Source organism: Tenrec ecaudatus, chromosome X, assembly GCF_050624435.1.
Source record: "Tenrec ecaudatus isolate mTenEca1 chromosome X, mTenEca1.hap1, whole genome shotgun sequence".
In the NCBI taxonomy this organism is placed as follows: domain Eukaryota; kingdom Metazoa; phylum Chordata; class Mammalia; order Afrosoricida; family Tenrecidae; genus Tenrec; species Tenrec ecaudatus.
Window position 1 is genome coordinate 929,168 of NC_134548.1, and position 20,442 is coordinate 949,609.

At 52.0% G+C, this 20,442-nt stretch overlaps 1 protein-coding gene across 1 annotated transcript; it reads right to left on the bottom strand.

The window, feature by feature from the left end:
* Positions 1–783: 783 nt before the first annotated feature.
* Positions 784–19,131, bottom strand: LOC142435013 (uncharacterized). The gene is made up of 5 exons (XM_075539615.1): positions 19,068–19,131; positions 14,690–14,908; positions 10,999–11,125; positions 9,464–9,614; positions 784–5,788 (listed from the first exon to the last, which is right to left on the bottom strand). Exons 2-5 carry the CDS (start codon positions 14,690–14,692, stop codon positions 3,673–3,675), a joined length of 2,397 nt encoding a protein of 798 aa, XP_075395730.1. The 5' UTR covers positions 14,693–14,908; positions 19,068–19,131; the 3' UTR covers positions 784–3,672.
* Between the last annotated feature and the right edge of the window lie 1,311 nt (positions 19,132–20,442).

A 20,442-nucleotide genomic window follows, 5' to 3' on the forward strand; every position in this document is an offset into this window, starting at 1 on the left:
GCCTGTCTTATGGAATGTTGATGAGGGTTTCGTACTCATTAATTGTATTTTGATCTTTTTGTTATTATATCCTTACTACCTTGTTTCAAATTTGGTTTTTGTTTCTGTGGAGTTTCCCAGTTTGTGACCCACAGGAAGGGATGCATAGTCACAGATACGGGGGTTGATAGAGGCTTGGGAGTAGGTGTGAAGGAGAGAAAGATTTGGGAGGTTGTAAATGAAGATGCGCATGGGGAGGGAGTCTTAGAACGGACTGTGATTGTACAATTCATTTTAAAGACGATTCACTGTAGGGGACGAGAAGTGTTCTAAAATTGATACGGTAATGTCTGTACGATTCTCCTTGATGGAAGGATTGAAGGTTGTGCTATGTAAATTATGTGCCAATAAAACTATTTAAAAGATTTTAAGATCCAAACCAAACACATTGCCAGTACTCCTTCCTAGGAACCTGATACCCAAGAATTTTCCAGGGTATAAATATTTTAGAAGCAGACCACGGCATCTTTCTTCCAAGGAGAAGCTGGCATTCTAAACTTCTGACCTTGCAGTTTGCCGCCAAACACTTACCTGACTAGAACACCAGGTCACCTTGTAGTAGTTAGCGAGAAACACCGGAAAGGATCACTGTCCTTTCTGTGACTATATGTTCCGTGAAGGTTTACTTCAGTTACACATTCAAAACACGACCCTTGACATTTTTTAAAATGCTGTAACTTTTCTGTTGGTTGTCGAGTTTGCCCTGGTTGACCAAAGAAACAGATCCAAGAATACTCATATATGTATGTGTAACAGAACGCTTTATATCAAGAAGTATGACTCTAGCAAACACCCCAGCATGGTCCAGATCGAGTCCAAATGCCTGAACAGATTCTTAAGTCCAACAGTGGTTCATAAATCGCTCTTCCGATTCAATAACCCAGATTGTAGGAAGATTGAAGGTTGTAAGTGCAGTCTTGTGGTGCCACAACAGGAAGGTGAAGCAGAGAGGATGTTCCCAGGATCCTTCTTATGAGAAGGCCACACCCACAAGGAGGTATCATCAGGCTGTCACCCAGCTGATAGGCCAGACTCCACCCCTTTATTATGTAAATATCATGGACCAGGCCTTGTCTACTTGACTTTTACACAAATTTTTAAGATCATTTATTTTTATTAAATACTTTTATTGGGGGCTCTTACATCTCTTATCACAATCCATCCAGTCATCCATGGTGTCAAGCACATTTGCACATATGCTGCCCTCATTTTCAATGCATTTTCGTTCTACTTGAGCCCATGATATCAGCTCATTTTCCCCTCCACCCTCCCCTGCCCTACACAACTCTTTAGCCATAAAGAATTTTTAAAACAAAGGCAATAGAACCATACTTGCATCTAACAGGATAAAACTAAAATGCACACAACTCAAAATGTGGAAACCGCATTTAAACAGAATATTCTATACGTGTCCAAAACAAAACCATCCCAACAATTGCAGCTAAGTGAACACCTATATCATAAGCCTATAAACACATTCCCTGATTCATGAAAGCTTGTAAGCCAGCCACACATGCTTCTATCCTCCCCACTGTGAGGATCCAATTTCGACACTGCCCACCTACATCAACCCAATGATCTCAGGAGCCAAACGTTCTTTGATGTGAAGAATCTTCATTCCAGTTGGAACCTTGTGAAGTCTGCATCCATAAGCAGAGTCAAATCAGGGCAGGCCGTCCATAAAGTCAGCAGCACTACGCACCACGTCACCGGCTCAAAGATCTCATCTTCCTCTGGTCGGCTTCTGGTCAACTCAATGTGGGCTGCCTCACCAGGGTGCTCATTGGGTGGTTTGACTTTGGACCATGGGTCGCATCACAAATTCTCAACACCCCTAGCCCTCTTGAGCTAGTCCATGATCTGCACAATTCTTTACGTTTCAGAGCAGCCATGTTCTAGCCTTCTTCTCTAGTCCCTGAAAACAAGGTCCACTGGTGTCAGTAGCCAGACGCAACCTGTCTCTTTATTGCTACATTTCTCCCACTTCCACTCAACAAATGGATCCAGGTGGTCACCTAGCAAGTATTTCCAGTTTCAGTCTTACAGAGGAGTTTCTTCATTGCTCCAATTTTTTCCCCAGCTTCAGGCACAAACCAACAGTTCAAAATCCAAAGGTCACAGGCCCCCAGGCAAGTCTCTTTGAAATCAAATGTGCCCAGCACTCAAAATAGCAGGTGGGGCTTATTTTTTCACAACAGTTGCATGTCTGTCCTGTACACATTTAAAGCTCCAGTTAAATGAAAAGAAAATGTAAAACGGGAATTTTAAGTAACACAATTTTTCCTTAATAATCCATGGGTCGTGAAGACAGAATAGTTTTTATATTTAGTTAGCTTGTTTCTTTGAACAGGGATGTTGGCCCCACATATTGTTTTGTCTTTAGTATTTGCTTCTGCCTCCCCCAGACCCCACCCCTTCTCTATTGGGCTGGCCTCATCCATGGCTTGAGATGGTGTGTGAATCCGTGTGGATGATGCCTCCTCTCCACAGAAGAGGAAACCTTCTCGCTTGTCTGCTACGTCAATCGTAATTGTGTGAGTGGAACTCACGTCGACTGTTTATTACTCTTTCACCTTCCAACACATCTGTCCCATGAGCCGCTGTAAACACCATAGCAACTGTTTCCTCCATAAAAAGCAGGCCCCACGTGTAGCTGGAGCATTAAGGGAGTTATAGTGGCTCTCACATGAACCTCTGTAGGAAGCTCCACTGGGATGACGTGGTCACGACCAGGACGGTAGGAATCTCTACTGCCATCCCCTCTGGAGGGTCAATAAGGTGACTTGAGTGACCACAATCATGCTCCGTGTCTTCCCTTTTGTCCCGAGAACCGGTGTAACCTCTGCTTGAATAACTGTCTTCAGTAGACTCTCCATCATCTTTGGAATAAACATCCTTGCGGGAGGGCAGGGGCTCCCTCCGTGATGGGTCTGCTTACCTGTAGCTTCCATGTGATGCAGGAACGCTTCCTGCATTTCCCTGCTGCTGTGCACTAGTCCTGGGAGTGTTCTGTAAAGAAGTGCCCTGCACTTCCTGATGGAAGGACTCACTAGAAGTGGTTTCCTGGAAGCACTCGTAGTTACACTCACAAAATAGCCAGGGTCACCCACAGGACCCCCATGGGAAAAGGGTTCCCTGCTTCCTCCATAGACCCCGCTTCTACCTCTGCTTCAAGGACCTGGTGGTGGTCTATGTCTACTACGCTAAGTGTTGGTTCACTGGCTCGTTAGACTTTGATGGTTTCTCTATCTGAGGACTTTCTATTAGTATCTCTGGCTGCATCTTTAGCATCCGTTGGCCTTCTGAAGGTGACAAAAGACAGATCCTCCGGAATTGCTTGTTCCTCAGTCACTTGTCAGTACTTCTAAGATTCATCCGCATTTGCAAAATAATGCTGGGGTGGGAGGATTCTCTTTGTTTCTGTACTGAGCACTCTGATGAAGAGTTGCCCACGAGGGCAAGCTTTCACTGTTTTTCTCCAATGATGAATTTTAGCGGAATGGTGTCTGCTCTACGACACTGTGACCCTGCACCGACATTGGCGATTGGGTGAAGAGTGGCAGATGTGTTCAGGATTACTGGGAAGTGAGCTGCTGACATTCGAAGACCTCTACACGCTGGCTCCTAGTTTTGTCATAAGGCCTCCATGCAGTGAGTTTTCAGATGGGCTTTCAGCTGCGAGGACACCCGAAAGGCTTTTCCACACTTCCGACAGTCGTAAGGCTTCTCCCCAGTGTGAATCGTTTTGTGGACATTCAGGTGGGACAAATCGCTAAAGGCTTTACCACAATCCTTACATTGATAAGGTTTTTCCCCACTGTGGGTCCTGATGTGCAAAAGAAGGTTTGAAGATCTAGAGAAAGCTTTGCCGCACACTTTACAGTCGTATGGCTTCAGCCCCATGTGAGTTTTTACATGTTTAGTGAGGTACACGGGAATCTTAAAGACTTTCCCACATTGCTCGCATTTGTATGGCGTGTCTCTGCTGTGGGTCAGTAAGTGTTGCCTGAGGACTGAGGAATACCTAAATGACTTCCCACACTGCTCACATTTGTAAGGTTTCTCTCCAACATGGGTTCGCATATGCATCCTCACTGCAGACAAATAAGTAAAGGTCTTTCCACATTCCTTACAATCGTGAGGTTTCTCGCCCGTGTGAATTCTTTTATGGACAGGGAGGGCTGGGGCCTGCTTGAAGCTCTTCCCACAGTGCTCACAGGCGTACGGGCTCTCTCCGCTGTGCATTCTCACGTGCTTCATGAGGTCTGAGGAGCCGTGAAAGGCTTTCTCACATTGCTTACATTCGTAAGGCCTCTGTCCTGTGTGAATGAGCCCATGTTCAGATAAGCAATAGGGGTGACGCAAGGTTTTCCCGCATTCATTGCACGCATAAGGCCTCTCCCCACTGTGGGTTCTCAGGTGTGTAGTCAGATGGGAGGAACGCCCAAAGGCTTTCCCGCAGACCTCACATTTGTAAGGCCTCTCTCCGCGGTGTGTTTTGATGTGATGATTAAGGTACGAGGAGTGGGTGAAGGCTTTGCCACACTCTTTACATTCATAGGGCCGCTCCTCGCTGTGAGTGCTCCTATGTCTACTGAGGTGTGAGGAGTAGCTAAAGGCTTTCCCACAATCTTTACATTCATAAGGCTTCTCGCCGCTGTGGGTTCGTCTGTGTATCCTAAGGGAGGAGACCCGAGGAAAGGTCTTCCCACATTCGTTGCAAATGTAACGTCTCATTCCACTGTGGATCCCTTTATGTTGTGTGAGGGAGGCAACCTGGCTGAAGGCCTTCCCACATTCCTGACATTCATAAGGCTTCAGCCCATTGTGCGTTTTCAGGTGTCGACTAAGATTTGAAGAGCACCGGAAAGCTTTGCCACATTCTTTACACTCATACGGCCTCTCCCCACTGTGAATCCTTTTATGGATAATGAGGATGGAAGACTGAGTAAAGGTCTTCTCACACTCCTGGCATTTATAGGGCCTCTCTCCGGTATGAGTCCGAGCATGCTGAATGAGAGAGGAGGAAGAAATAAGGATCTTCCCACATTCCTGACACTGGTAGGTCCTCTTTCCACTAAGAACGTTATGCATGGCGAGCTTTGAAGACTGAGAAGAAACTTTCTCATCCTCCTGACATCCAGACGCCACGTGCTCCCTGTGAGTTTGCATGTGTTGCGTGAGCAACCAGGAAGATTCGAAGTCTCTCCCACACTGCGTACATAAGTGTTCCTTTCCGAAGTTTTGAAACGTTCTATGTAAAACTTGCGATGTCGGAGGACTATCGGGCTTAGCATGTTCTCTACCGTTACCACCTCTCAAATGGGTCTCAAAGGAGGAAAGACCATAGGAATTCTTCCTGCATTGATTACATTCACAGTGTTTCTCACCAGGGCATGTTGATACAGGATTCAGAAGAGTCAACATCCAACTGGCGTCCGCCTCACACCCCACCCTTTTACTACAGGTACTCCTTTGTTCCAGAGTTCCCAGAGCAGACGCTGGGCTCCCATGGCCACGGCAGGCTTCCCCACATTTCTTACACTGAAAGATGCTGCAGCCAGCGTGAGATTCCACACGACAGGACGGCGAGTTATCTGTGGCGGCCCCACCAAGCTGACTTGGTTGAGATAGATTTCCTCCGGGAGCAAGGCTTTGAGCTGCTGCAGTGCCATCTGGGATCTGGCTGAAGGTTGTGTCACACCTGCTGCCTTCATTATTTCCACAGAGACTCTCTTCTCTAAGGTCTCTGCAAAAATTAAAAGTCGGTTGAAAATAAATTTGTCCCTTTTTCAGTTTCACACACATGGATGAGGATACTATACTGTCAAAATTCTCGTTCAAAATTATGGGCATTAAGTGGATGAATGGCTACTGGGGGGAGTTGGGCGGGGAGGTTGGTGGGGAAAAGGGGAGCTAATAAAGAGTACAAGATGGAAGAAAATGTTCTGAAACTGTGGGGAGGATTGATCATATCTTCTTGATGTGACTAATTATTGAATTCTAGGGCATGTGAATGACATGCCAATAAAATGATTGAAAAATACAAAACTGAAAAGATCCTCAGAGCACATGATCTTAATGGTGGTTTTACATGTCGACAAATAGGTAGGATCTCTGGGGGCACAAGGAAGTACACACCACACAGCAGCACTCTACCAGGTCAGCAGTTTCAACACACCTATAGCTCAGCAGGATAAAAAACAAGTTTGCTGACTCCTGGACAGCTCTAAAGTCTGGGGACCCCAAGGGGAAATTCCACCTTGTCCTGTAAGGTCAGTGTAAGTTGGAACTGACCCAAGGTGAAGTGTACATCTCTGTGGATATCTGCACATGTGGACAGATTGATGGATGATGGGCACAGCTATGTGGGTCTATCTAAGCATGTTGTTTTCATATGTATCAGGGCTTGGAATCCGTTCAGGAAGATTCAGCAATTTCCAATGAGAATGAGGGCAGTGCCTCTGGAGGCTGCTGGACATCCCATCAGAGGGGTCACAAGGAAGAGAGCAGACAGGGTGCAGTACAACACTGACAACACACACAACTTTTGTCTAATTCTTTACTGCTTCCACCCCACTCCACTATCATGACCCCAGTTCTACCTTACAAATCCAGCTAGACCAGAGCATGTACACAGGTACAGATAAGAGCTGGATTCACAGGGAATCTAAGACAGATTAACCTCTCAGAACCAAAAATGAGAGTAGTCATACCAGGAGAAGAAGGGAAGGTGGGAGGGGGGAGAAGTAACAGATCACAAAGATGTACACATAACCCCCTCCCAGGGGGACAGACAACAGAAAAGTGGGTGAAGAGACATCAGTTAGTGTCAGACATGTAAAAAAAACAAACAATAAATTATCAAAGTTCATGAGGGAAGGAAGGTGAAGGAGGGGGAAAATGAGGAACTGAAAGCAAGAGCCCAAGTAGAAAAACAATGTTTTTATAATGTTGATTCAAGAGATGTACTTGATAAATGTAGGGAGTAAGGGAGAGTTCTGAGGGGCCGGCCCCAATCCGAACTACATGGTTAGCTGCCCCTCCCCCCAGGAGAATTTATTTCAAAGGACAGCACTGAATCTGCAGCTCCAGGAGAGGGGCATGTCTGAGGAGAACACTTGGCAGCAAATGAAGCGGGAGGGAGAGAGAGTGGAGCACATCCTGGTCCACCAACCCTTGAGGACTATATTCCCGCTCAGAGCAGCCAATCCACAGAGGGGACAACATGGGCAGCCCCACAATGAGACAAGACATCCCTCACTGACCCATAGCCGTACAGGAGACAACACAGGAAACACTTGTGGGAATTCTGCCCTATCTGACGCCACCCCAACGAGATAAAACACTAAGGGCATTCAACAGAACAGCAAGGGGAGCAGAGCAACAAAGTCCCCAGGATATAACAAAATTAGACTTTGGGGCCAGAGCTAGGCACCACCGAGCGACTCAACTGGAAAACATGCCTAAAGGCCAACAACAGTCCTTGAACTCACTACAGGCTTTTATTTCTTGTTGTTATGGGTTTTTTTTGTCATTGGCCTTTTGTTGGTTTGTTTTCTTTTGTTCCTTGGTTTTGCTCTGTCTTGTTTTTGTGCGTGTTATTATCTCCGCAGGTCTGTCTAAATAAGACAGGCTGGATGAACAATATGGAGGTGAAAACAATGGGACCGACAGTTCTGGGGGGACATGGAAGAAGGGGAGGTGGGGGTAAAGGTAGTGGTGTTAACAAACCCAGGGACAAGGGAACAACAAGTGATCCAAATCGGTGGTGAGGAGGGTGTAGGCGGCCTGGTAGGGTGTGATCAAGGGTAATGTAACCAAGAGGAATTACTGAAGCCCACATGAAGGTTGAGCATGATCGTGGGACAAGAGGAAAGTCAAAGGAAACAGAGGCAAGAGATAGGAGGTAAAGGGCATTTATAGAGGTCTAAATAAAGGCATGTACATATGAAAATATATTTATATATGAGGATGTGGAAATAGATCTTTGTGCATATAATTATAGGTTTAGTATTAAGGTAGCAGAAGAACAATGGGCCTCCACTCAAGCACTCCCTCAATGCAATACTTTGTTCTATTAAACTGGCATTCCATGATGCTCACCTTCCTGAGTCGATCGCTGAAGACAAATGGGTACATAAGCAAATGTGAAGAAAGCTGATGGTGCCCGGCTATCAAAAGAGATAGTCTCTGGGGGTCTTAAAGGCTTGAAGGTAAACAAGCAGCCATCTAGCTCAGAATCAACAAAGCCCACATGGAAGAAGCACACTAGCATGTGTAACCACGAGGTGGCGAAGGGACCAGGTATCGAGTACTGAAGAACAAAAAGTTGTGAGGGGGAATGCAGGGTGGAGACCCAAAGTCCATCTGTAGGCCACTGGACATCCCCTAATGGAAGGGTCGCGGGGAGGAGACGAGTCAGGGTGCAGTGTAGCAATAATGAAACACACAACTTTCCTCTAGTTCCTAAATGCTTCCTCCCCCGCACTATCATGATCCCAATTCTACCTTTCAAGTCTGGCTGGACCAGAGGATGTACACCGGTACAGATAGTAACTGGAAATACAGGGAATTCAGGGCGGATGATCCCTTCAGGACCAGTGATGTGAGTGGCGATAAAGGGAGGATAGAGGGAGGGTGGGTTGGAAAGGGGGAACTTATTTCAAGGACCTGCATTTGACCTCCTCCCTGGGGGATGGAAAAGTGGGGGAAGGGAGATGTGGGACAGAACAAGATATGAAAAAATAATAACATAAATTATCAAGGGTTCTTGAGGGAGGGGGGAAGGGGAGAAGGAGGGGAAAAATGAGCTGATGCCAGGGGCTTGGGTGGAGAGCAAACATTTTGAGAATGATGCTGGCAATCAATGTACAAACGTGCTTTACGCAATTGATGTGTGTATGGATTGTGATAAGAGTTGTATTAATCCCCTAAAGATTTTTTTTAAAAAGTGACTGTCAATAGATAAAAAGTTCACAATAAATATAATAAAAAGGAATATATTGGGGGGGAAAAGATGATGGCAGCAAACGTACTCAATAAATGTAGGCATGCATCGTGATCAGAGCTGTGTGAGCCCCTAATAAAATGTTTTAAAAATAAATAAAATGAGGGCAAGTCTATGCATAGGGTTACTCAAACTTTCCGGATCCCTAGGAACAGGATTACTAGATCCCTGTGGAGAGGGACACACGTGAAAAGAAGTGCAGCCAACTGTGAAGTCTGACTGGGGCTGATGTTTCTGTGGTCTCAGCGTCGGATGGCCAAAATATGAATGCAGCCTATGTAACACTCACAATACCTGTAAGAAGATTCTGGGGTCTGGACTTATGTGCACAAATATATTCAAGTGTGTTTTAATGTTGTGACACTGTGGTGTTTTCTCCTGGGGAAACGGATTCCTTCTGGGCCTGACGCTCACCTTGCTAGTCTCCCTGGGTCTTTGTGCTGATCTTCGCCGACGCGCCATTCAGAGACGTCGGCCTGCAAGGAGGACCAGGCGTCGTTCTTCCTGAATAGCAGCATCACACGGTCACGGGACAACTTTTCCTCATCGTTCTGGTTGGGAGAGGCTGGCACACCGAGTTGCGTTTTGCAAAATGAAACGAGAGAAAATAATTACTAAGGGAAGGCGGCTGATCTGGACAAAGAGGACATTGCCACGTTTCGCCGAGTGAGCACGTTGGCAGTGAATGGAAAGTCGTGTTTGAGAAAACACTTTCACCTGGATTAAGAGAGACGGCAAAAACATGTCTCCTTGGGAGGCGTGAACTGAAAGCTATGGGGCACAGCACACACACGACATCCAAAGAGCAAAGAGTGTTGATGACCACATGTAGGAGAGCACAGGGGAGAGAACATAGGTAAGGGTAGGAGAGCACGGGGGGAGGGCACAGGTGGGAGGGCACGGGGAGAGGGCACAGAACAGGTGAGCGGGCACAGGTGGGAGAGCAGAGGTGAGATTAGAAGAGTCTGCTTAGCTGTCCCGAAAGTCGTCTCCTCAGGCCAAGAGATATTTTCAAGATGGCTGATGTACATGTAATTCCCTTCATATAAAACAATTCTTTCTAAAACTGTAGGCTTCCTGGTATTTCCCACCATAGTGGTCTCAGGTGAGCCCCACAGGGATTGCCCTGTGGTGTTTTCTTGCTTCTCCCAGAGGACAGAAGGCAGCACTGGCCTGGTGCTCACAGAGCAAGGCACCGCAGGAGGGAGGACAGTGAACGGATCCCTGACACCAGGCGAGTGACTTTCACTTCAGGGCCTCTGAAGACGGACAGGTGTTCAGGCTTGTCTGCAGCAGTGTCAAAATGACAAACTTGTAAGTCAGCACCCTAAGATGTCTCTGCACATATCCCCGAAACCATTGAGTCTCACCCTGTCTTTACCATCCCTCGGCGTTGAGCCGACAACATCACCTAAAACACTATGGAGCCTCTGGGTTTCTAACCACAAGAAAATGGAAACTCATGGCGACACAGGCGGCCCCGTTTATTGCAAAAGGAGTGTATCTGAGGTCCACAGACCAGGGGATGGTGTCCGTGTGACCAATCCCTCTAGGATGCCCTTCAGCACCAGACGTGGAAGCAAAGTCAATGAAGATACCAATGTCTAGTAACTGTATGTTAAAAGGTGGGACAGCGGGGAATGAGCTGATACCCAGGGCTCAATTTGAAAGGAAATGCTTTGAAAACGATGATGGCAACGAATGTACACATGTGCTCGACACAATGCATGCTGGATGGATTGTGGTAAGAGCTGTATGAGCCCCCAATAAAATGATTTATTAAAAAGAGAAAGAAAATGATGACGGCAACATAAGCACAGACGTGCTTGACAGCATGCATGGATGTGTGGATTGTGATAAGAGCTAAAAGAGCCCCTGATAAAAATGATTAATAAAAAACCCCAAACAACAAACCAAGACAAGACCCATTCTTCCGACGTCATTCTCACCAACGGAGGCCAGGTGGGTCAGCGTCTCCACCATCACGTCCCTGTAGAGTCTCCTCTGAGCGAGGTCCAGCAGAGCCCACTCCTCCTGGCTGAAGACCACGGCCACGTCCTCAGGGACCACGGAGCCCTGAAACAGCCCACACGCTCTGGGTCAGGAAGCTCCCACGTCCCCCATGTGTCCAAGAGCTCAGCGTGCAGCAGACCCCACAGGCGTCTCTACCAAGGACCACCCTTAGGAAATGCCATCACCCTCCTCTGTTCGCCAACCGCAAAGACTTCCTCAAGGACAGCATGTGCTCCCAAAGCCTCACAGCACACGGAAGCCATCCCTCCACGGTGCACTGCCCGTCGGGGAAGTCTTTCCCCGTCTGTTACGGCCCAGGACAGGGAGAAATGCCACCTCTTCACTTTCACAAGCACACACAGCCACACCTCCTTGGACAGCGCCCAAGAGCAATCTCCACAAAGCACAGGGGCAATCACCTGGGACAGACAAGGTTGACTGAGCCAACCCCGCCAGTAGGAACATGTGGGATTCCTCAGGGCGCAGTCTGATTGGACGGCAAAGAGATCAATGGCCTTGTATGGCCCAAACCCCCCTCTCTTCCTCTCTGGTGATCAGACCACCATGCTGCTGCTGTAGCTAGCTGTCGGCCTCCACTTATGAGCTGCTCCACCTCTGGGACAGCCAACCCGAGGATCCTGTGCTAGAGCTTGCGGTTCCTCAGAGACCGGCTTCTCCACAGCTGGTGCACACGCTTGAGCCGGAGGCTGGTGGGTCCTGCCGTCCTGCATTGCTTGAGTTCCACATCCCATCCGGGCCTGCTTCTCTAAGCTCCTGAGTTGCTGTTGGTGACCCGCCCTGCTGTGTGCTGCCTGTGGGCAGACCCTGCCTGGCTTGTCCGATGGAGACCCAGCTGTCTGCTTCCTTGACCTTGGGCCAGGCAGCCCTCCAGAGTTGAAGGACTTCCAGTCTATTAACTGTTCCATGGAAGTGAGTTGAACTGAGCCCTCTGTCCTGCTGTGTGGACTGATTAGCTGTTATATTCCTTTGTGCTGTATAAACCTACACACACACACACACACACGCACACACACACACACACAAAACCCTAAGTGTCCTGGTTTTGTTTCTCTAGAGAACTCTGCCCAACACTTCAATCAACCCCTTGCTGAGCCAAGAAAAAGAAGCAGGTGGACTCGTCTTGAAGGATTAATTTCTCCACGATGTCCTTCCTCTCTACGGACATTGTCTAGTGGCTGCTCGGCCGGTTCCTGCTCAGTAAAACCTTGGCTGACACAGAGCCTGGCTGAGCAGGAGGGAAAACCCTGCTTCCTCTGCCCAGACCTGTGCTCCCTGGACACACCTGTGGCTCAGAGATGATCCGGCCCTTCCACGCATGGCGACAGTGACATCGGATGCACAGATACGGATTTGTCTGGAGTTGGGAGCACACAGTGGCTACCTGCCTGTGTCGTTAACGGAGACGCAGGAAAGAGAAAAACAAGCTGCCAACGAGCACAGCATCTCACGTGTTTGAGAGTGGAGCGCATATTTCACCAAAACGGACAGAATTCTTGCATCAAAGACTCTCAAGTCCCTTCCTTATAAAGCAGTGGTTCCCACCTTCCTCAGGCCGCAGCCCTTTCACACACTTCCTCGTGTGGGGGTGACCCCGGAGGTGGGCGTATCTGCATGTGCACGGACCCGCCTGGAGGACAGAGGAGCGGTGTCTCCGTTCCTTGGGAATATGGTCTTAGGCAACCCCTGTGAAAGGGTCGTCGGGTCCCCAAAGGGGTCGGGGACCCCAGGTTGAGAAGAGCTGTTATCAAGTGCCCAGGAGTGATTTTCTCCCTTCATGACCCCGTGTGTCTCTTCATGAGTGATGCACTTTACACAGATGCGGCACACTGGGGGCTCAGCAGCAGGGATCAACGATGGCTACCTTCATTTAGCGCGCAGGCAAAGGGAGTAACGTCATCAACTGAGAAATCACCCACTGCGGAGACAGAGAGGCGCAGGAAAAGCCGTGCCGCCTCAATTCTAGAAATCTGCAAGCAGACTGGGATGATCCTGCCCTCGCTCACATCTCACACGCTCACGACGTCAGAGGGCAAGCATTAACTGTGGGGAACACGCTCATGATGTCACTGGATAATCATTCGCTTTTGGGAACACGCCATGACGTCGCAGGATCAGCATCAAGGTTGGGAAAGGTCACTTTTGTGAACAGCGCTGCACTTCTTCAGCCACGATGCACACACTTGACTATGTGACACGGAACGTACATGCTCAGTCCCCGTTCTCACAATCATGAAACCATCCATCATTCAGAATGAGCCGCTCTGAACGCTGGGCTGAGATCGTGGGGTCAGCGGGTCGTAACACCAGCTGCTCGGGGGAAGGGCAGGGCTTTCTCCCCCTGTAAAGAATTAGAGCCTGGAAACTCAGAGGCCCTGCAGCCCGGTCCTGGAGGGGCCGCTAAGTCGACATCCACTCAACGGCGGTGAGTTTGGGTTTTCGGTTTCATCCACTCGTACAAACCACAAAGGTGACTATGAACTCTGCTGCTAAGCAAAGATCTAAGGACATTGTGGTTTTAAAAGCTGCCCTTTATCTCAGCCGGAGAACACTGCAAACTAGAATTTTTAAACCGTAAGGGATTCTACCAAGATCAATCAGTGTCACAGGGATCTTTAAAGGACCGTCGCAAGATTACTTCAGCTTGGGGCAGGTTTAAATCCCTTAAAACACAGGCACGGCTCTGCACTTGGGCATTTCCTGTCCCTTACACTCAAATCCTGGGGGTAACAATGCTACGGGCTTGATGGAATTTTTTCTGATGAAATGGAAAATTCAAGAATTTACACACACACACACACACACACACACACAGCTTATATTTAGTCTCTACCAAATGAGAAAGCACTGTCAACAGTCACATAACACCTGGGATGTACATATATGTACGTGTATGTGTGCACCTACATGTATACATGCACACGTATACACACATACACATACGTGTGTATATATGTATGTGTGTGTGTATATATATACATATATATGAAATCAGGCTAGGTAGGAGGCCGAGGATCATTGTTGGAGACTCTGCGTCCACACACAGGGAAGCCTTCAGGGAAAGCATTCTTTGGCAAAAACATCACACTGGACTGGAGTTGCAAACACAATCCCAGCGGGACAGACTGCCCCTAGTTCCTGCCTGGATGACACCAGAGGACACCCCTCCAAGACCCATCATCAGCCAGGAGGCCCCCCGACGGCATCTTCCTGACTCTATCCCAGGACAGCAGGAGGGGCTGTTTTCCAATTTCATAGCAACTGTTCAGGCGCCTGGAGGCACACGGGAAACCGCAGAGAGGACAGGGGGTCTCTGGAGGCCGTGTCTCAGCAGAGAGCAGCAGCGGGCAGAGAGCCGTGGCCCACGGGTCCAGGCTGGCGTCACCTAAGAGAGGTGAAACCAGGCGCCCAGACCACGAAGCCTCATCTGTACCCAGAGGGGTTGGTCCAGTGACACGGAGGAGCTCAGGGCCCCTCCCGGGACTGGGCACCCTGCTCCCTGCTGGGCTCCCCCTTCACTGAGCATCCAGGCGCCCGGCTGTTCCCTCACAGAGCAGGTCCGTCTGACTCACATACAGGTGCTCACAGCCCTGCTTGCTGCAAACTCACCATCTCCTCGCTGCAGATCCCGCGCGTCGGGGGCACGGTCGTCTCTCAGCCCGAGGGATGGGAGTGGACACAGGGCAGAGAACACTCAGAAGAAGATGAGTTCTGATTGGTGCACGCAGCAGCCGGCCAGAGAGGTGCACGTCCTTCCTGGGATGGTGTGGGTGAGCCAGACGGTCCCCTAGCTGAGTCGGGCTGGGTGTCAGGACGCAAATGTGAGCGCTGTGGAGAGGCGGACGACACAGAGGGTGAAGCAGCAAGAAGCGGTTGGTCTTAGGGCTCTGAGCCAGGATGGGCCGGACGTTCACAGCACCGAAGGTGGACCAGGCCTGGGCACCCAGGGTCTGCTCCACCCCTTTCTCCTTCAATACAGGAAGTTTAAAACCCTGCTGGACCCACAGCCGTGGAAACTCTAGGGCAGTGGTTCTCAACCTCCCTTTCACGCACCACCTCCTGCGGTGGTGACCCCCCACCATAAACTTAGTTTCGTTGCTACTTCATCACTCAGTTTGCTACTGTGATGAATCGTCATGGAAATGTCTTTTTTTTTTATTAATGAATTTATTTTATTTCAGCTTCCCCGGGGAGTCAGCGTGTAGAACCACATCCATCTATTGCATAGTCCAAGGACCCAGGATGTATTTTCATTGGTAGAAATTGAACAAAAGTAAACATAGTTAAAGCGTAACAAAGTAAATACAATAAAAACCTCTTCTCTTGTGCCTTCAACACTAGCCTTTCACTTCCTTTATTGCATTTTATTTAAATGTTTCTTTTCTTTTTTAATCATTTTATTGGGGGCTCATGCAACTGTTACCACAACCCATAACGGTTTCACTGCCTTCACACCGCTGCCCCACACACGTAGAAGGCTGTACTGAAGAGAGAGGCTAACGCGGCGCCCATCCTAGGCCACCACCAGTCTGTCAGTGTGTCTGTCCTGCTGGGGTGGCTGCGGCCATTCTGCAAGCTTCAGGCACTGGTACCTCACATGTCACCACGGTCACCCCGGGGAGGAGGTTTTCAGCAGCTTCCAGACTGAGAGGCGACGACTGAGAAGGAATCGGCCGCCTGCTCTGAAGGAGGGAGATGCTGGAAACCTCCCGTGAGCAAGCGCCCTGGGACCTCGCTCACATGCTGACAGCCTGATGGCTGAGAGCAGAAGGCTGTCAGAGACAGTGCCGGGCCGCGGATCCGCAGGCACTGAAACTGTGACTGAGGAGGCGCTGCCAGCTCCAGGGGGTCCTAGGGAACCCGCGGGAGTCAGCAGGCCCTGAGGGTCTGCATTTGCTCCAGAGGGGCGGAGGTGAGCGTGCTACCATGCAATGTATCTGACTCCTTCATTCGACCCTTCGACCCTCTCTCCTGTCTCCCAGCCTCCGTGACTTTACTATCACCTTTACACATCATCGACGTACATTTGCGCCTTCCGGCCCTTCGGTTGTGGGAGGCTGGTTTCCCCTGACACTCAACAAGTCTTAAAACAGAAAGAACTCAGGAAACTTGAAGATTCCATGGGCAAAAAACGGACTCCCGGTGGCATAGTGGATATGCTTGGCCTGCGAGCCGCATGGTCAGCAGTTCAAACCCACCAGCCTCTCCCAGGGAGAAGGCCTGGGCTTTCTACTCCCATAAGCAACGCCGGTCTCGAGAAGCCACCAGGCGTCGCTGAGCATCAGCATGAAATTAATGGCAGTGAGTGAATGAGTGATGTACAAAAAAATTGAACGATGCAGGAAGCAAAGAATGTGGAACGAACGCAGAGTTATTGTACGACAAGGTAGCAGCCGACCCAAAGCCCATCTGTAGGCCACTGGACACCCCCTTACAGAAGGTCGCGGGGAGGAGAGGAGCCAGTCAGAGTGCAGTGAAGTAACGATAAAACATAAAACTTTCCTCTGGTTCCTTCCCACCCACCCCACTATCCTGATCCCAATTCTACCTTACAAATTAGACTAGAAAAGAGGATGTACACTGGTACAGATAGGCACTGGAAACACAGGGAATCCAGGACAGATGATCCCTTCAGGACCAGTGGTGAGAGTGAGAGGGTGGAGGGAGGGTGGGGCAGAAAGGGAAAAGACATTGTGCTTGTGCAGCAAGGAGGAGGAAGGCCTTCTAGGAGACGGTGCCTGCAGATGTCAGACACGGGAGCAGTGGTCAGGATGGGACAAGACTGGGCAGTGCTTTCTCTGCTGTGCGCAGCCTGGCTGCGGGTGAGAACCCCCTGGATGCACCCAACAACCACTGACACGTGATTAATCCTTGTTCATGTTGTGGTGCACATTTTGGTTTTCCCCCTTTTATTCACCCCCCTAATTTGTTCTGAAACGAATTGCTACGCCCTGTTTTCCAGTAGCCTGGGATTCCTTAACACTCCGTATTTCAACCTGGTCACAAATCCACCAACAAATAAGCCAGGAACTCGGTTGCCTTTCCCTAGAAGGGCAACTGCACGCCTATGTGCCCATTTCTCTCCACACGGCCGGCCCCCCAACCGAGCCGACCCCTGATCTTTCATTTCCAGATCTGGGTGGAAAATGTTCTATTTCTCACCCGGCTCTTTCTGATCACATCTCACCCTCCCTTTCAGCATTTTCGCTATCAGCACCCCCTTATTCACTCACTTTCCCAGTTCCCCCTTTGTAATCTGCAGCAAAGGCTGCAGAATCGGAAATCAGATGCCCACTTCCGAGGACCCTGCGTCAACGTTCACGTGCAGACCAGCTCCACAGGCAGGAAGACGGGACAGAGAGGCTGTCTGCACCCGGTACCTGTGCTGAACAAAGATTACCTGCCAACAACGCAAGGGAGGCTCTGCAGCAAACCAGGCACACATTAGACACCTCTGGGCAAGGTCACCTGAGCACCTCGGCTAGAAACCATCAACGCTGCATCCTACAGCCAAGCACAGCCCATACCCTCAGCCACACACACAGCCACCTACCGCCCCTGCAAGTGGGGTGAAAAGGGACTTAAAAAAAAGGATCTGAGCTCGGCGGTTCTCAACCTGCCCAAGGCCGCGACTCCCGAACATCACAATATTCTTCATCGCTGCCACGCTGCTACTGTGCTGAATCGTCAGGTCACTGTCTGATCGGCAGGATGCAGCGTCAGTGTGAGAAATCGCACATCATTAGAGCACAGGGATTCCTCACAGATGCGACACGTCATTCTGGACGATGAAGTGCTGACATCGAACGATAAACGAGTGACGCTTCGTCGTGAAGCAGGATGGGCAGCAGGGAAACAGTCTTCAGGCCGGGTTCCCACAGGTGGGCGCCTCTGCACGTGGGCGACGCGCCCGGGGACAGAGGACGGAGGAGCGGGGTCTCGGTGCCCAAGACCATCGGAAACGTGTGTTTTGCGATGGTCCTGACTTAGGCGACCCTGTGAAAGGGACGTTCCAGCCCCCAAAGGGGTCGCGACCCCCAGGCTGAGAACCACTGACTGCTCTGGCTCCTTCTCAGTTCCAGCTCCTCCTCTGGGTCCTCAGTCTCCCTTTGCGGCCACTTCCCCTCCGGGCTTGTCGTGCTCCCCGATGCTTCCACTTTCGGGTGCAAGGCGCCCACCCCGCCCCCCACGCTGCAGGGGCGGCCTCAGAGGGCATCCATCGACCACCTGAGCCCCTAGTGCCCGGCGTCCTGAGAGACGCGGGGAATTGCTAACCTGCTGCCGCCGCGGGAATTCCTTCCGCCGAGAAGCAGCGGGAAAAGCCACCCAACAAGCGCTTTCACGGGTCCACGGCTCGCGTCCATCCTCCAGAACGACCGACAACTGCCGGACGTGCAGGCTCCACCCGCCTCGCTGACAGCCCGCCTTTCGGGGTTCGCCGCACCCTCTTCCTCGCCCACGAGCCGCCCCTCAAACCCAGCGCCTCCAGGGACCCTGCCCCCCGCGTCCCCCTCAGGGCCGGCGCGTGCTCGCCCCGGCGCGGACACCTCAGGGGACGCCGCAGGGACCCGCCGCGGACCGTCCGTCCGTCTGTCCGTCCGCCCCGCCGCGCAGGGGGCCGACCCGGAACGAGGACCGGAAACCGCCGGGGCCGCGTCCCCGCCGAGCCGGGTCCCCTCAGGCCTGAGGGCCGCAGCGCGGTCAGGGCCGCCGTCCCCTCCCCGCCCCGCCGCCCGCCTGCGCCCGCGGGCCGGCCCGGAGCCCCCTCCCCGCGCTCGAGACGCTCGGCGCCCCGACTCCGCACGCGCCCCGCCCCCCGGGCCCCGGCGGGGACGCGGCACCTGAGGCGGCACCGAGACGCGCAGCTGCGCCCGGCTCCTCGGCGTCCGCGCGGCGCGGCGGGTCGGGGGGCGGGAGGGGCGCGGGGGCGGCGCCCGCACCGGGGACGGGGCACCGGGCTCTGCGGACGCGGGAAACCGACACGCACCTTGCGAGCGCCGGTCCGCTGCGGGCTGCCGGGCGGGGAGGGCACCTCCGCTTCCGGTGTGAGGCCCGCGGGAGCAGCACTAGAGCGCGTCCGGGCGGAAACACGAACCGCTGCGACTGCTGGGAGCAAGGTTCCGCGGCGCCCGCGTGCACGCGCGCACACGGGTGAGACTCGCGCGCGTCACGGACTGCAAGGTCACGCGCAGTCATGTCGGCATCGCAGGTTCGGAAGCGCCGCCGCCGTCGGAGCGCTCACCGGGCAGACCTGCAGGGAGCACGTGGGCTCCTAGCGCTGGAGGGTCAGTGTTTCCACCCGGGCTTCTATTACAGGCACTTCCACCGGGCCTCTGACGTCATCCTGCGAGGTGGGCGCGCCGGCGGCGTGAGGCGACGTCTCCTCGGGGTCCCGGGACCTTCGGGGGCGCTTCTTGAGGGCGATTCGGCGCGTTTTGCTGGGTTTCGAGATGTCGTTTTCCTCTGAGGGGAGCCGCGTGCCGCGCCGTCCCCGCCTCGCGAGGCAGCAGCTGCTCGTCCTGCAAGTTGGTTCTGCGTCGTTCTCCGCCGCGGGCGGAGCAGGGAGCTCGGAGCTGCCGGGGCCCGAACTGCTGACCCTGCGGTCGCACCTGACGCCCAGCCGGGCCTCCCCCGGGCGCTCCACCGAGAAGGGGCTCGCGTACCTGGTCCGGTCAGCCGGCCAGGAACTGCCCAGGAGGAGGCCTGGGAGGACGCTGCCGGGAGGGACGGGCCGGCCCGACAGAGCGCCCCTGAGCACCGGGGAGGCCCCAGACGGCGGACGCAATGCAAGGGCCCAGGGAGGAGGGACTGGACGTCCACACGGCCCCCACGGGGCACTGCCTGCACCCTGGGGCTTGCGACGGGAGCACAGCATGCAGTCTGGGGCGCCAGGGCGCTCAGGTGCGGGAAGACGGGTGCCTGAGGGAGGTCGGTCCCTGCAGACGACCAGCCAGCAGCAGAAGCCTCGCCACGAACCCGGCCTTTTGCTGTGAAGTCCACCGTTAGCCAAATATCAACTCACTGCCATTGAGTCAATGCTGACGCCTAGCGACCCTCTGCGGGTGGAGGAGGGGAAGGAGAGAGGCCAGGAGGAGGGAGAGGGGGAACTGGGAGGAGGAGGAGGGAGGAAGTGGGGTCGGGGTAGGAGCCCAGTCTTTCTCTAGAGGAGCTGCAGGTGGTTCCGAACTGCCTACCTTGCACATCTCAGCCCAACACATAACCGGGGGCCAAATAAAGTTGCTCCTTGTAGGAAACCTGACCTATAACACTGCCCTATTCATGGTGCTTGAGACACGATCTCCACGTTTCGGTGTTTTCTATGCACCCCCCCCCCACCTGTTGGTCATGCTTTTAGGGTCCAG

Bases quoted from the DNA above. Each gene is read 5' to 3' on its own strand.
- LOC142435013 (XM_075539615.1), bottom strand. The intron at 9,615-10,998 runs GTGAGAATGACG...TCGGTGTGCCAG, and splicing joins GACCCACCTGGCCTCCGTTG to CCTCTCCCAACCAGAACGAT. The intron at 5,789-9,463 runs GTGAGCGTCAGG...TAATTTTTGCAG, and splicing joins GACCCAGGGAGACTAGCAAG to AGACCTTAGAGAAGAGAGTC.